The 15,757-nt window shown below is 41.1% G+C and overlaps 1 protein-coding gene across 19 annotated transcripts in view; it reads right to left on the bottom strand.

Moving 5' to 3' along the window:
- ptprc (protein tyrosine phosphatase receptor type C) overlaps window positions 1-15,757 on the bottom strand; it is a 152,091-nt gene that overhangs the window by 44,136 nt on the left and 92,198 nt on the right. For all 19 annotated transcript variants that reach the window (XM_072573854.1, XM_072573855.1, XM_072573852.1 and 16 more), the window contains 5 exons: window positions 14,385-14,639; window positions 14,045-14,167; window positions 11,025-11,159; window positions 8,421-8,552; window positions 2,193-2,354 (listed from right to left, as the gene is read on the bottom strand). In XM_072573854.1, coding sequence (XP_072429955.1) covers window positions 2,193-2,354; window positions 8,421-8,552; window positions 11,025-11,159; window positions 14,045-14,167; window positions 14,385-14,639 — 807 coding nt within the window. The remainder of the gene's footprint in view (window positions 1-2,192; window positions 2,355-8,420; window positions 8,553-11,024; window positions 11,160-14,044; window positions 14,168-14,384; window positions 14,640-15,757) is intronic.

Here is a 15,757-nt window from a genome sequence, read left to right on the forward strand (position 1 = left end):
TGCCATTGAAATTCAGGAAGTGAAAGCACCTTCAATCCATTTCATACCTCTGAATTCTATCCAAGTTAAACACATAAGCATTGACCATATTCAAAGAAAGGTCAGGTCATTACTGAATGATAAAGGTGCTGCTCCATGCCATGCAAACAGACCTACGCTAAGTGCATTTTATTTTATTCATTCACAGGATGTGGGCATTGCTCACTATGTCAACATGCATTGACCACCCCTAATTGCTCAGAGGGCAGTTAAGAGTTAGCCGCATTACTGTGGGTCTGGAGTTACATGTAGAGCAGACCCAGGAAGGACATCAGCTGGGTTTTTCCCCAGCAATCAACATGATCATCATTAGACTCTCAAATCCAGATTTTTATTGAATTCAAATTGCACCGCTTAACGTGGCGCGATTCAAGCCCAGGCCTCTGTACTCTGTGGTTTATCAGAGCCAAGAGTGTTCATCAGGAGTGTGAGGATGAAGGACGTATGCCCGAAATGTCAACTTTCCTGCTCTTCGAATGCTGCCTGACCAGCTGTGCTTTTCTAGCACCACACTCTTCGACTCTGATCTCCAGCATCTGCAGTACTCACTTTCTCCTCTCTAGATTGTCAGTCCAGTGATAATTCCATGAAGCCATTGCTTCCCCATTAGCCATTCTTGTGGTTCAAATATGACCCCATAATGAGCTCATTTCGAAAAACCTATACCTGGCCATCTGTTGAAAGAGTTTCTGCTCATACAGTTACCAGCAGTCCTCACCACCTCCCCTCGCTTCCCCTCAATCCTTTTCAGTTATTCTGGGCCTGGTACATTTCTGTCTGATCTGCTGAATATTTTCCAGCAGTTTCAATTTTTATTTCACATTTATTATTCTCAGCTCTAGGTCATCTCTGCAGAAGTCCCTCAGGGTAATGTCCTACAGCCAACAATGTTCAGCTGCAGCATCAATGACCTTCTCTCTGTCATAAGGTCAGAAGTGGGGATGCTCGCCGATGATTGCAAGTGCCCAGCACCATTCACGGCCCCTCAGATACTGAAGCAGTCTGTGCTCAAGTGCAATAAGATCTGGACAATATCCAGGCTTGTGCCGACAAGTGGCAAGTAACATTCGCGCCATACAAATACCAAACAATTACCATCACTAATAAGGGACACTCTAACGATCACCCCTTGGCATTCAACAGTATTACCATCACTGAATCCCCCACTGTCAACATCCTTGGGGTTACGATTGATCAGAAACTCAACTGGACTCACCACACAAACACAGTGGCTACAAGAGCAGTTCAGAATCCAGGGATATTGTGGCAAGTAACTCACCTCCTGACATCCCCAAGTCTATCCACTATCTACAAGGCACAAGTCAGGAATGTGATGGAATACTCCCCACTTACCTGGATGGGTGCAGCTCCAACAACACTCAAGAAGCTTGACACCATCCAGGACAAAGCAACCCACATCCACAGCATTGACCTCCCTCCACCACCGGTGCTCAGTAGCAACAGCGTCCTCTATCTACAAGATGCACTGCAGAAATTCACCAAAGGTCCTTAGACAGCACCTTCAAAACCCATGACCACTCCCATCTTGAAGGACAACGGCAGCAGGTACTTGGGAACATCACCACTTGCAAATTCCCCTCCAAGCCACTCACCACCCTGATTTGGCAAACTATCACCATTCCAAAATTGTTGGGTCAAAATCCTGGAATTCCCTCCCTCATGGCATTGTGGGTCAACTCACAGCAAGTGGACTATAGCAATTCAAGAAGGCAGCTCACCACCACCTTCTCAAGGGCAAATAGGGATGGGCTATCAATGCTGGTCAGCCAGCAACACCCAAGTCACATAAATGAATAAAAAAAATTCAAGCATTTGCAGTCATTTTCTTTTGCACTTTGCTATCAAAATGTCAGGAAATTAAGAATGGCGCACAAGCAGAGTGAATGATTGAGTGCATGGAAATAGGAGGATATGTGATGCCAGCAGTTCAAATCCAAGAAAGACAAACTTGCTTTAGGGAACAGTGCAATAGAGTGCAATGGTTCCAGACAGTGATTTCCATCATTACAGTGTAACTATGAACTGACAGTAAATGTCCATGCTCTGAGGATGAATAAAATAAAATGGTAATGACCTTTAAATGGACAACAGAAGGGATTATTATAATTCAATTACATCATTGGAATACTTACAACTTGGTCGAGTCATAACCATGCTAGTACTTGAATTTGATTGAGTTGCATTGTTGCACATCTTATTGATGGCTGTAACATTTACAGTATAGCTTGTGTATGGTTTCAGGCCTTCGCATATTGCTGGTCTTTTTGTGACATTCTGTAGAGTTATACTGAAGCCTGTAAAATGAGGAATAAAGCTTTTAAATTATTCTTACAAGTTCTTATATTTGGCAAACTCTACTTTGAAAACCTATTGTGGTTCTTTGACTGTCTTTTCACATGCTTGGATAGCAGCTTGATATTGAAACCTTTGCTAGCAGTCCTTTACTTAGTCCCTGCAGCCAGTGTGGCACAGAGAGAAGGATGGAGATTTGTTAACTTCAGAGGTCCTCAGCGTCGAGAGACAGAGAGAGGCATTGGAGAGAGGGAGAGGGGTTGGAGAGAAGGAGGGGAGGAGAGAAGGAGGTGAAGAGAGGGGAGGGAGAAAAAGGGAGAGAGAAGAGGGGAAAGAAAGGGAGCAAGAGGCCAGCTGGGAGAGCAAGGAGGGAAAAGGGAGGGAAAGAAAGGGAGAGAAAAGGAAGGAGAGAAAGAGAGATTGAGCTATGCTTCCTTGAACCAAACAACTCTCCCAACTCATCTGTATCAAGGAGCCAAGGCTAGTGCCAATCCATGCTCTTGAAGTTTGGGCACAATTGTTGGTTTCGTATAAAAGTGATCCCTTTCGGATGGGTAACATGAGGAGATGTAGCCTTCCACCATCGCCACCCATTCTCTCCACAGCCTGGTGTATTCTTCTGTTGAACACTTGAACTTGATTTTGATGGCTTACGTCTTGGGACACTTGACTATTGGTAGACCCATGCACCATTAGGATCCATTGAAGGGAGCTCCCTGACCTCCAAACCTACTGCAGGGATAGAGTTTGTGTTCCTACAGGGGCGATCACAGATTGATTGCCAGGCTGCTTCCCCTGCAGATTTCCAGAGTTTAAGTACCAAATTCATTAATACAAGACATTCATTTGCAACTCTTTTGTTGTCAATTTTGTTCTGCTCATTGCTTTCATGAGACTCATGTCAAAGTATTTTCCCTTTCAGACCGATCATCTTCTTATCTCCAGTCTCATCCATTATATTGACCAAAACCGTTCCACCAGCCCCTGAACAAGATTCTCACCAATCACAGTCACCCAGAAACATTTTACCAAACAATTACAATGGCATCCCCATCTAAACTATACATGCTAAAATTAAGATGAATAACGTAAACATCTCCAACATGGCTTCCAGTGTGGGAAATCTGCGGCCTTGATAACATGGCTAATGTACTTGGTGTTCTTTCTCTCTCAACTGTGCAATGGCAGATTTTTCAGCCTCGCCTCTCTGTAATTCAAATAATAAGTTTCGCTGGTGCTCGGCCGTTGATCCTCTTCCACGCTTGTTATTAACAGGCTCAACTGCATCGTACTAGTTTCTTTCTACTAGCAGCAAGTACAGAAGAAATGCAGCCTGTGACCTGGGTAGCAGCAAGCAGGAAAGAGAATGATGACACAGGAGCCTGAACACTGAAGCAAACTTTGCCAGGGAGACTGTGGGGTTGACCGACATAGACACTGCGGGAGTCAGTGAAAGAGAGAGACTGAGGGAGTCAGGAGAGGGAAAGTGACTGTGGGAATTCAACACAGGGAGAGATTGCGGAATCAGTGAGGGAAAGAGGGTGGAAGAGGAGAGGGAGAGAGAGAGATGGACAGGCAGGGAGTGGGGTTAATGAGGAACAGCTGGAGCCACAATGAACTTGAAACTCCTTAACCTTGTTTAAGTGAAATTAATAGAAGAGATCAGACTAGAACTGTCAATAAGGCAAGGCCTTAAATTCATGACTTTAGTTTTTGGACACTAGAGAAATCAGCTCTAGTTCTGCTTTGAGAAGTGTCTTTGGGACACTATAGGTGCTATATAAATGCTACTTATTGTTACAGCAGAGAAGCTAAAATTTAAGAGAGACATTCAACATCATGAAAGATTTTGATAAAGCAAATAAGGACACATTGTTTCCATTTGCAGGGATGTTGGAAGATGCACTGCACAACTTTTAAGTAACTGCAACGAATCAATGGAGAATAAAAAATATTTTTCTGGAGAGATAGTTACAATCTGGAATGCACTGGCCAAAAGGATGGTGGAAGTTGAGTCAATGGCAAATTTCACAAGAGAACTGATATAATGACCTGAAATTTGGGTATTGCGACAAAGCAAATTCAGCCAAGAAAATTAGATTGAGCGCTTCAAGATGAAGTACTAATGATAATGTGATAACTATTAATTACTGCCAATGATCCTCAACTAGCTGGAGAAAAGTAACTATGGAGAATGGTGCAAGGAGAGGGTTTCAGATGTCTAAGATGTCAGGACCAGAGGTGGGACCAATACAAACTGGAAGGGCAGGATCAGGATTGATGTCAGGGGTAGGGGATTGTGGGAGAAGTAGGGTGGGAAGGAAAAGAGAAACAATGATGCTAATAAAAGAAAGAACAGAAAAATTCAAGAACAGTAGAAAGGATAATCAAGGACAAGAGGCAAATTGGGCCACTGTACAAGGAAAAGTTAAGATGTTTGAAAATAGCAAAAGGTAAGCCTAAAAGCTTCGAATCTTAAAGCATGAAGCATTCCAAATAAGGTAAACGAACTTATGGCATAAATCGAGATAAATGAATGTGATCTCATAGCCATTACAGAGACATGGTTATAAGGTGATCAGAAATGGGAACTTAACATTCCCAGATATATGACCTGTCAGAAAGCAGGAGGGATGGAAAAGGTGTTAGGATAACATCATTATTAAGAGATGAAATGGGGACAGCTGCAGGAGATGATCTAGGCTCAGATGATGTAGAGTCTTTTGGGTGGAGGTAAAAAACAGAAAGGGAAAGATGACATTGGCAAGAGTGATGTATTGACCCTCCACCTCCCCCCCCCCCCCCCCCCCCCCCACGCTCCCCCCCCCCCCCCCCCAAACAGTAGCCACTTTGTCAGAAAGGCTATAAACCAACAAATAATATGAACATGTAAAAAGAATAAAACAATACTTAGGGGTGATTTTGATTTTCATATTGATTGGGTCAATCAAGTTGGAAAGGGTACCTATGACAATGAATTCATGGAATGAATTAAAGATAGGTTCCTATATCAACATGTCATGGAGTTAACGAGGGAATAAACTGCCATGCACCTGGTAATTGATAAGGAGGCACAGTTAATAAATGACCTTAGAGTAAAAGATCCCCTAGGAAGTAGTGATCATAACATAGTAGAATTCAATATTCAGTTTGTGTGAGAGAAACTTGGGTCGGAAACAACTGTGTTTAACATTGACAAAGGGAATTACAATGAAAGGAGGATAGAGTTAGCTAAAGCGGATTGGGCAGCTAGATTAACAGGCAACATAGGAAATAGGCCGCAGTACACATTTGAGGAACTAATTCAAGGCAAAAATAAATCTCAGTCAGGAGGAAAGATTCAAAGTGAGGGATGAACTAAGCATCGCTAAGCAAGCAAGTTAACAATAGTATAAAGTTGAAAGAAAAAGTATATAAGGAGACAAAAATCAGTGATAGCTCCAAAGATTGGGATAAATTGGGAATCCAGCAAAGGAGGTCTAAAAAGATAATAAAAAGAGAAAACTACAAAAGCAAACTAGCGAAAAACATAAAAACTGACAGTAAAGAGCTCATTATGGGTGACACAATGGCTCAGTAGTTAGCTCTGCTGCCTCACAGTGCCAGACCCGGGTTCAACTCCTGTCTTGGGTGACTGTCTGAGTGGAGTTTGTACATTCTCCCATAGTCTGCCTGGGTTTCCCCGGGTGCTCTGGTTTCCTCCCACAATCCAAACATGTGCAGGTTAGGTGAATTGGCCACGCTAAATTGCCCATAGTGTTCAGGGATGTATAGGTTAGGTGCATTAATCTGGGGTAAAATGTAGAGTAGTAGGGGAATGGGTCTAGGTGGGTTACTCTTTGGAGGATCAGTGTGGACTCATTGGGCTGATGTTTCCATACTGTAGGGATTCTCTGATTAAATATATAAAAAGGAAGATGAAGGTCAAAGTGAACCTAGAAAATGAATTATGGGAGACAGTTATGGGAAACAGGGAAATGGCAGAGGAGTTAAACAAATATTTTTCATCAGTCTATACAGTGCAAGATACAAGAGGGATTATTTACCATCACCGTCGTGAGAGCAGTAATATTCAACAAACTAATTGGGTTTCAGGCAGGTAAGGCCCTTGCCCATGATGGCCTGTATCCTAGGATCCTAAAGGAAGTTTCTATGGAAACAGTGGATGCACTTGTTGTAATTGTCAATAAATCCTTGGCTTCTGGAGTCATACCAGAGAATTGGAAAACTGACAATGTGATACATCTATTCAAAAAAGGAGGGAGGTGAAAAACCGGTAACTGTAGGCTGATACGCCTAGTATCAATCATGGGACAGGTGTTGGAATCAATTACTAAAGAAATAACAGTACCATTTTTGGAAAACTATAATCTAATCAAGCAGAGTTAGCATGGCTTCATGAAAGACAAACTGTCTAACTAACTTATTGGAGCTGATTGAGGAAGTCTCAACCAGAGTGGATAGAGAGGAACCAGTAGATGTGTCATACTCGAATTTCCAGAAGGTACCTGACAATGTACTTCACAAAAGGTTAAATCATAAGACAACACCATGGTGTTAGAAGTAATATGTTGGCGTAAATAGAGAATCGTCTAATGGACAGGAAACAGCAAGTAGGGATAAGGGGTTTCTTTTGAGGTTGGTGACCTGAAATCAGACGGGTTTCACAGGGTACAGTACTGGGACACAACTATTTAGAATTTCTATTAATGACTTGGAATAAGAAAGCAAACGTACTGTCGCAAAATTTGCAGATGACACAAAAATAGATGGCAAGGCACATTGTAGAGACAAATAGTTTACAGAAAGCTATCGCCAGGTTAAGAAAGAGGGCTAAAAATTGGCAAATGATTTATAATGGAATGTTGGAAAAATGGGAAAATGGGAAGTTCTTCATTTCAGAAAGGATAATAAATGAACAGAACATTATTTAAATAAAGAAACACTGTAGAAAGCTGTAACACAGTGGCTTGGGGATACTTGTGCACAAAACATAAAAAGCCAGCACACGGGTGCAGCAGCTGATCGGAAGGGCTAATGGTATGTTGGCCCTTATTTCAGGGGGATTGGAGTGTACGAGCAGGGAACACTGACTGCAACTCGACAAGGTGCTGGTTAGAACAAGCCTCAAGGACTGTGAGCAGTGTCTGGCCCCTTACTTAAGGAAAGACTAATCTCTTTGGAGGCAGTTCAGAGAAGCTTCATGTGGTTGATCACTGGTGTGGAGGGTGGGGCTAAACAGGGTGGGACTCTACTCACTGGAGTTTAGAATAATGAGAGGCAATCTCATTGAAACATATAGGATTCTTAATTGGCCTGACAGTAAAAATGCTGAGAGGATGTTTCCCCTCATGGGAGAGTCTAGACCCGATAGTGCAGCAATTTATATTCAGGTGAGGTGGAATTTTTTCTCTCAGAGAGTTGAGAGTCTTTGGAACTTCTTGCCTCTGAGAGCTGTGGGAGAAGTTTCTTTGTGTATATTTAATGCTGAGATAGATAAGATTATTGATCAATGGGGGAATCAAGGTTTATGAGGAAAATGCAGATCAGTGGACATGAGAAATGTTGGTTCAGCCCCAATCCTATTGAATGGTGGGGCAGAATGAAGGAACCAAACCACCTACTCTTATTCGTATTGCTAATGGTCTTAAGTATGGTGTCCCATTCCTTTTTTGGAATGTCAAAATAAAAAATATTTTTACACCTTCCTTTTGGTCGATAGTATTTTTAAATGCCTGTTATTCCACCTTTTCTTTCCCTCCTAATTAACATGACCACCTAAATTTATACCTCTAAATGCTGCTAATATCATATTTCTTCAATGTGACTAGTTAAGGAGACCTACATTTGTTTGCGCTGTTTATTTAGATTCTAGACACTCGGTGATAGCTCTATGCCAGTTTCATTTCACAATTTGGAGATTAAACAGGGCCTGTCTAATGAACATGAGAATATCTATAGTTCCCTGTTACAGAAAACTCTGAACCAAAATAATCCCCAAATGTTTCACTGCGACTGCAAGTTTGCAACTGTCGCTGTTGTACTGCCCATAGAAGAATAGCACTTACGTGAATTGCCAATATCTGTGCAAGTTATTTCAACAGATGTCACTTGCTCGAGGTCAGTCTTTTGTATCCTCCAATCCACGGCAATGCTCATATTTGATGGTTTAGTGTTGATAATATCTGGTTTATTCGGTTCTATAAAATTTGAATAAAACTGTATCAGCAATTCTGCAAGTATTTTGTCCATATTTCCGAGAACTGTTTGAACTCATTGGTGCCTAAATCGACTCTTGTCCAGCTCTCACGAAACATATAAGGACAATAAATTAACTAGCAGATCTTCTTGTATGAGGTGATTGAGATGTTAGGGGTACATTTCTTCAGTGACCATTCACAGCGGCCTGTGAAAAGCAGAACGCTTAGATGGCCCAATTACTCAAAGAATGGGGAAGGCTGTGCAGGAAAAGCCACAATGATAGGAATGTCTCACTCTGGAGGAACTAGTGCTACAGCATGCCACTACACATTGTCTGTCAACTTGCTGTGTTTCAAACCTCAGACAACTTCAAAACTCTTAGAAAGACCTACCTTTCATTCTCCTACTAGAACAGTGTGTCAGATAGAGGCATGTTGAAGGGGAAAGTGAGGACTGCAGATGCTGGAGATCAGAGCTGAAAATGTGTTGCTGGAAAAGCGCAGCAGGTCAGGCAACAGACATTTCCTGAAGAAGGGCTTAAGCCCGAAACGTCGATTCTCCTGTTCCTTGGATGCTGCCTGACCTGCTGCGCTTTTCCAGCAACACAGAAGCATGTTGAACACTGACTAGTGCTATGCACACCAAATCGTGGAAGTACAACTTACATGCATCTTCTTCAAGTTTAAAATATATTTGTGCCTCAGCATAGGAGGTAATAAGGATTCTTGTATTCCCAGCATTCAGCACAATAGTAACTAATCACAGTGGGAATGGAGGCAAGGTAAGGATAGAGACTGTACTGTACAACTGACCGCAACAAGAATTTAACATTGATGTTGTGCTTTTACTGAAAATAATGTCCAACAGGAATTCAAATTTGGTGTAAAAAAAGAGGTGTTTGTATAAGAGTAGCTGAAAGGGATGATATGAAGTTTGGTTGCAGAGAAAGATGTTAAGAAGGTTTTCTCACTTGGAGATAAAGTGGCAAGGCACAGAAATTTGAGCTTCTATAAACTAGGATAGAAACAACTGAGGCCTCTGCCATGATGAAGCCAGTAGGTTGCCCATGAGGCTTGAACAGGAGGCTAGTAAATACAGAATAATGTGAGATGAAAACACACTGGAATCATAGATGATATCATGGATTTAAATCGAACACACTGAAAGATGGAGAGTCAGTGCAATAAAGGAGGGTGATGGAAAGAAAGACGCAGTGTGAGACATGATTACCAGTGCCAGAGCTTTGGATAAGTTAGAGTTTATGGAGCATGAAGGAACGCTGGCTGCTTGTGGGGATCAGAGAGATAAGAAGCTTAGTGTTCATTGTTAGCATTGGCAATTGTCCTGGAATAGATAAAACATAAAACATAACTAGGAGACAGCCCAGACCCTCACGTTTACCTTATTTAAAGGGAAGTGTTAGGTGCTGTGTTCCAGATGTAATTTGATTGGCTACACTACTTGGTTTGAAGCAAAACACACCTTATTCTTATCTCTAGTTTAAATACAAAGAAAAGATAGAAGAACAGACATAACTTTAACTCTATTGGAAAACTTAATAGAATAACTGATTAATAGACTAATAGTAACAGATTAATAGACTAATAGTAACAGATTAATAGACTAAACAGCAACTGTTCCAATATAGTACCATCCCATAAACACACCCTTGGCAAAGACAAGTTCGGCAAAATAGATTGTCTCATCTACAATGTTTCTCCAGCTCAACACCAAGAGAAAATTCTGGCAGACAGAGAGATGTATGGCAGCTTCAACAACCAACTTCAAAACCCCAATAATCGCTGAAAGCCAAATTAAAACCCTGGTTCTGTGGAAGCCTGACTTCACCTATTCATGCCACTTCTTTCTTTTAATGTCTAAAATAAAGACCTCATAAGCCATTTACGTTAATGGCTTGGACAGACCACTCACACCTAAGGATCAAAATCTCTCTTCAAAATTAAAACATGTCAGAAGTATTGCCACAGTATTGTCACAAACTGCTGTGCTAAGGATTGATGTTATTTGCGGGTCACATATGAGAGCAAATCGAATAAGTCAGTCACTTTCTCTCTGGTGAGACAGAGGCTGAAAAACAAAGCTGACCAACCGTCATTCTCAGCTCCATATTTGGGTGTGCACTCATGGATGCCACCTTTGATACTACAGAAACTGCCTGGTGTTCTCTTTTTCCTTTAACTGACCTCAGAGGATGCCAGTCTTAAAATTTTATTGTTAACAAGAAAAATGGAATTGTCACAAAGAAAGCATCAGTCAAAAAAAAAATCAGCAACAATCTTTTGATCAAACTGAGAGGCATGTGTAAAGCCAATGAGAGAATCATTGAGAGATCCTTTCCTAATTCCAGAATATTCATTCCATGTGGCATGCAACCCAACAGGAAAAGTTGCCCTCATTTCAGAGTTACTAAAACATCTGATTGACACCTTATTGGAATCTTGGTTGCTTACTTTCATATTCAGGTTTTATACTCTTGTTTACAGTCCAGGTCCATGTTGAAAATTTTTGTTGAATGTCAACAGAGCAGCTGTACTGCTGACAGGGAGTGACGTTTACAACTTTTATTACGTGATCTCTTACACTTTCTGAAAGGCAAAAAACATACATGAAAAGATGGTGGATTTATTTCAAACTTCTCAGAACTGATACATTGCATTTTTTCAGCAATAAAAACAATTTTGTCAAAGTTCTTCATTGTGGACACATCAGGACAATTCATCAGAAAGAGCAAAGTGAATGGAAAACAACATTTATCTTGTATGAGCAGAAAGTGATCATTGGTTGGCAAATGGACTCTGACCAGTGAAGGATTATTCATTCCGAACGTAATGGTGATCGACAGTTAAATGCCGAGCTTTGTTTAAATGCTAAACAAGGCCGCTTGATTCTAATTGGTCAGGGCATTGCCCTAAGAAATGAACCAGAGAATGGCTCTCATCATTCAGAGTTAACATTTCGGGTCCGGTGACTCTTCCTCAAAACCTGACCCAAAATGTTAACTCTGATTTCTCTCCACAGATGCTGCCAGACCCGCTGACCTTTTCCAGCAATTTCCATTTTTGTTTCTGATTTACAGCATCCGCAGTTCTTTTGGTTTTATGCAGTGTTGTACCTGTTCTTTCTCTCTGCAAAGAACAAGGCTATGCATATTATTGTGTGCACCTTCCAGTATACATGAGTCTGATTGACAACCCCTACTTGGCTCTCAGTGCAATTCTTCACATGCTCAGGGTTACTTAGCAAATCTTGTCGAATTGCAGAATCACATCTCATGTTGGAAGCTGTGTTGGGATGTTTACAAGCACGGACTGAATGGGTACAGTCAGTATCCTGCTTGATGCGAACAGCCAAAGGGCCATGTTGCTTGGATGATCCACCAGCCTTTGAGGTATACAATCCATATATTGAGCATCACACTGGCACTGAAATTCATACATCACATTTCTCACATGTGTGATAGGCAAAATGTCTTTTTGCCTTGATGGCAGCATTCTGTTAGGAGTGAATACAACTTCTGCCATTACTGCAAATTACTGACGTGAAACAGTTAGCTTCACTTCATCCTCAAACTTTTGAGATTCTTTCTGCTACCCCTTCCAGGGTTACTTTTCAGGGGCAACATTAGTTTCCACGACTTTTTGAGGTATAAAATGAAAAATAATCTAATCAGGGTCCTGCAGGATAGCTTTAAATTCAGTGTCAATCTTTCCTGGTAAAAAGGTATTTCTCTTACAATGATTCCAAAGCATGGAGATGGGCTATTTGGTCCAATTGGTCAGTATTTATACTTCACATCAGCCTTCTGTGGGCGGCACAGTGGCACAGTGGTTAGCACTGCTGCCTCACAGCACCAGAGACCTGGGTTCAATTCCCGACTCAGGCGACTGACTGTGGAGTTTGCACATTCTCCCCGTGTCTGCGTGGGTTTGCTCTGGTTTCCTCCCACAGTCCAAAGATGTGCAGGTTAGGTGAATTGGCCATGCTAAATTGCCTGTAGTGTTAGGTAAAGGGGTAAATGTAGGGGAATGGGTCGGTGCGGTCTTGTTGGGCCGAAGGGCCTGTTAGCAATCTAATCTAATCTTCTGCCTCCCTTTTCATCTAATGCAATCAGTTTTTCCTTCTTTTTCCTTCTCTCTGATAGGCTTACCTAGACTTGCTGTAAATACCTCTATGTTATTGGGCTTCTCTCTGATATATTACTCTCTTTTATGTTATTCTTGTCTCTCCTATTACTCAAGAAGGTTGTCAAAACTTTCTGTTAATACACCTTTGTTCTCCTTGTCTCAATGTTTGGGTGTGTCTCCTCCTCTAATGGGAGGTGGAAAAACAAAATAATGTACAGTCTCTGAAGTAACTGTGTGTGACATCCTAGGATAGATGATGTCACAACCTACAGTGGGGCCAGGAAGTGGGAGGGTGCAGGAACATTTTGCAACCTCAGAGCCATTGTTAAAAGGAAGTGGGATCTTCTATTTGAGGGAGACATGTTGGTGTAGGGGGGCAAGGAAGGAAACTTCAAATTGTAATTCTTCAGCACATTCCCAGTATAGAATGAACAATCAAAATGATAATATAACAAAGTAGAAGATGGTGCATTTTGGTTAGAGAATGAGAAGCTGCAGACTGCTTGGATAATAAGAATCTGAATGGAGTCAAGGGATGTACAATTACACTTTCACAAATCATAATTGCATGTTATTTACTGCTTTCTAAAACTTCAGAAATTGAGAGTAATGGCTGACACTATCTCACATTAAATGCAAAATCTCTTGTGAACTTTAAATAAAACAGTTTCAAGTGAAACAAACAGTTGCCCCTCAGTTGAGGAGAATGCTAGTTCCCATTTTGCTTCTACTCCCATCCAACACCTGCAAGAGGTAGTTTGGCTGAATTTTAGCAGCTTCAATAATTCAAGAACAGTGGAATCGAAGGTCACAGCGGCGATGTCTGCTTCCTTTTTGGTGCAGACATGACGGGCCAAATAGCCTCCTTCGGCACGATTCCACTTCTGTCATTCTGTCAATTGTTTATCACTGCAGGGAAGAGCTTTCTAGGGCTCAAGTGCAGATTTTCTTTTGCACTGTTAGTGCTACCATCATTTAAATGAGATCTTCAGGCCTCAGACCAAAACTTATCCATCAAAAAATAATCAAGAAACAGGTTATCTGGTCATTTATTCCACTGCAGTATGTGGGACTTTGCTGCGTTTAAGCTGAATGCTGTATTTCCTACATTGTATCAAAAAGATTGTGCTTTAAAAGTTTACAGCGTCATTTGCATTATCCTGGCACCACAAAACAGGCTACAAAAATGGAACAAATCACCTTCTCCAGCTGAACTATTTCTAACAGCTTTGTTTGAATGAACACAAATTCTAGTAATGGCACGTATGATGTTTTGGAAAACTGGTTACTTTCTTGCAGCCTATGAATAATGCACAAAAATGCAATAATATTATTTTTATAAATACCTTGCAATGAATTGCAGCTCCAATTATACAGCAAATTGCAATTATCCACAGAGGGAGGTTCGGTCAGCTCAAAATGAATTTCATATTTAGGTTTGATCTTTGCTTGTAGTTCGATTCCATGATCTTCTCAAGAAAAGTTGAAAATAGTCACATAATGTTATGCTCTTATTAATCCATGTTATATTTGTCCTTGGATACATCAAAACCTTTAAAAGCTACAAGCTTAGAAGACTGCATATTTTAATAAGAACTGAATATCTGCATATTGTGAACTACATTAGCAAACACAATGCTTTGGAGCATTTTGAAGTATTTTAAAGGCTAATCAAATAACACTTACCAGATGGTGGATGTGTTATGATGTTTATTGATTTAATAACAGGTTGACACTTCCCATGGAGAGTTGCATTGAGTTCATAACTCTTACAGAATGTTAGTTCCATGATCACTTCTGTGATTTCGCTCTTATTTTCAGACAATTCAAATGTTTTATTTAGAATTGTGATATTATGAGCTTCATTAAGGTTGTAAGTAATTTTCAGGCTGACACTGTTACTTGTGACATTCAAGGCTATGATTGTAACATGAGCATTGTCTGAAAAATCAAAAAGAAATAAAGATCAAGTTTTTGTTGTTCGTACATTCATGAAAAAGCATCCTCAAGAAAGGTCAATTATTCTTTCTTTGTTCAAGGGGTGGAAAAAGCACTCATTTTATCAACTTTTAGAACATGAGTGAGCCTTACACAAAGAAATCAGCCATTCCCCCTTCACCAATGAAATACTTCCACAAATCTCATTTGTTTCAAATTTATTTCAGATATTGCCAGTCCAATTTCTGACCTCCACCAACATTAATGGACAGTCTGTGCAGGGCATGCATGAGGACAAAATGTTGGGTAGATTAGCTACTTATGTTGGTTGATACAGGAATCCATCAATTACAGACATCCTGGACATCCCATTACCAAAGTCTTTTTTGTCCATCAATAATGGTGGTGCCATTTGGAACCAATATCCTCTCTTACCACATCCATTTTCCATGCAAACGCGCAGCACTGAACATCCAAATGGGGACATGAGCTGGAGAAGGGAGATGACCTCCTTGCCCAGTTCAACCTCTGCATCAAACTCAACCCATTTTCTCTGCTTTTTGCTTAAGAAAAGGACAGGGTGGATCAGTATGGTCCTACCAAAGGATTCAACAAATGCTGTGTAGGAGTAAGATTCTATGGCACTGCAGCGCCAGTACAGAAGAGGAGTAACTAAAGGCTATTGTTTTTTTTAACTTGGTAAAAAAGCTAGGAGTGGGCTTCTTTTGTGGGCCATGGATGCAGTAGGGAACATGCAGTGGTGACCAGGCCCTACATTTCCAGTAGTTATTGCCCCAACAAATGCCACCATCCCTAAAGAGATCTTACTTGTGATCAGAGGGCCAATGGCAAGTCAGCAGAGAATCGAACCAGTTTCTCTGTCAACACCTCCATTCACCTGCAACACATTCTGAGGTGGCTATGCAAGGAAGGATTGTGCTGCTATAATCCCCACTGGGTGCAGATGGGACGTTTTAGGGGCAGGGTCTCCTTACATGATTTAGAACATAGAACATAGAACATAGAAGAATACAGCGCAGTACAGGCCCTTCAGCCCTTGATGTTGCGCCGATCAAAGCCCACCTAACCTACACTAACCCACTATCCTCCATATACCTATC

This window comes from Chiloscyllium punctatum, chromosome 7 (genome assembly GCF_047496795.1).
Source record: "Chiloscyllium punctatum isolate Juve2018m chromosome 7, sChiPun1.3, whole genome shotgun sequence".
NCBI lineage: Eukaryota > Metazoa > Chordata > Chondrichthyes > Orectolobiformes > Hemiscylliidae > Chiloscyllium > Chiloscyllium punctatum.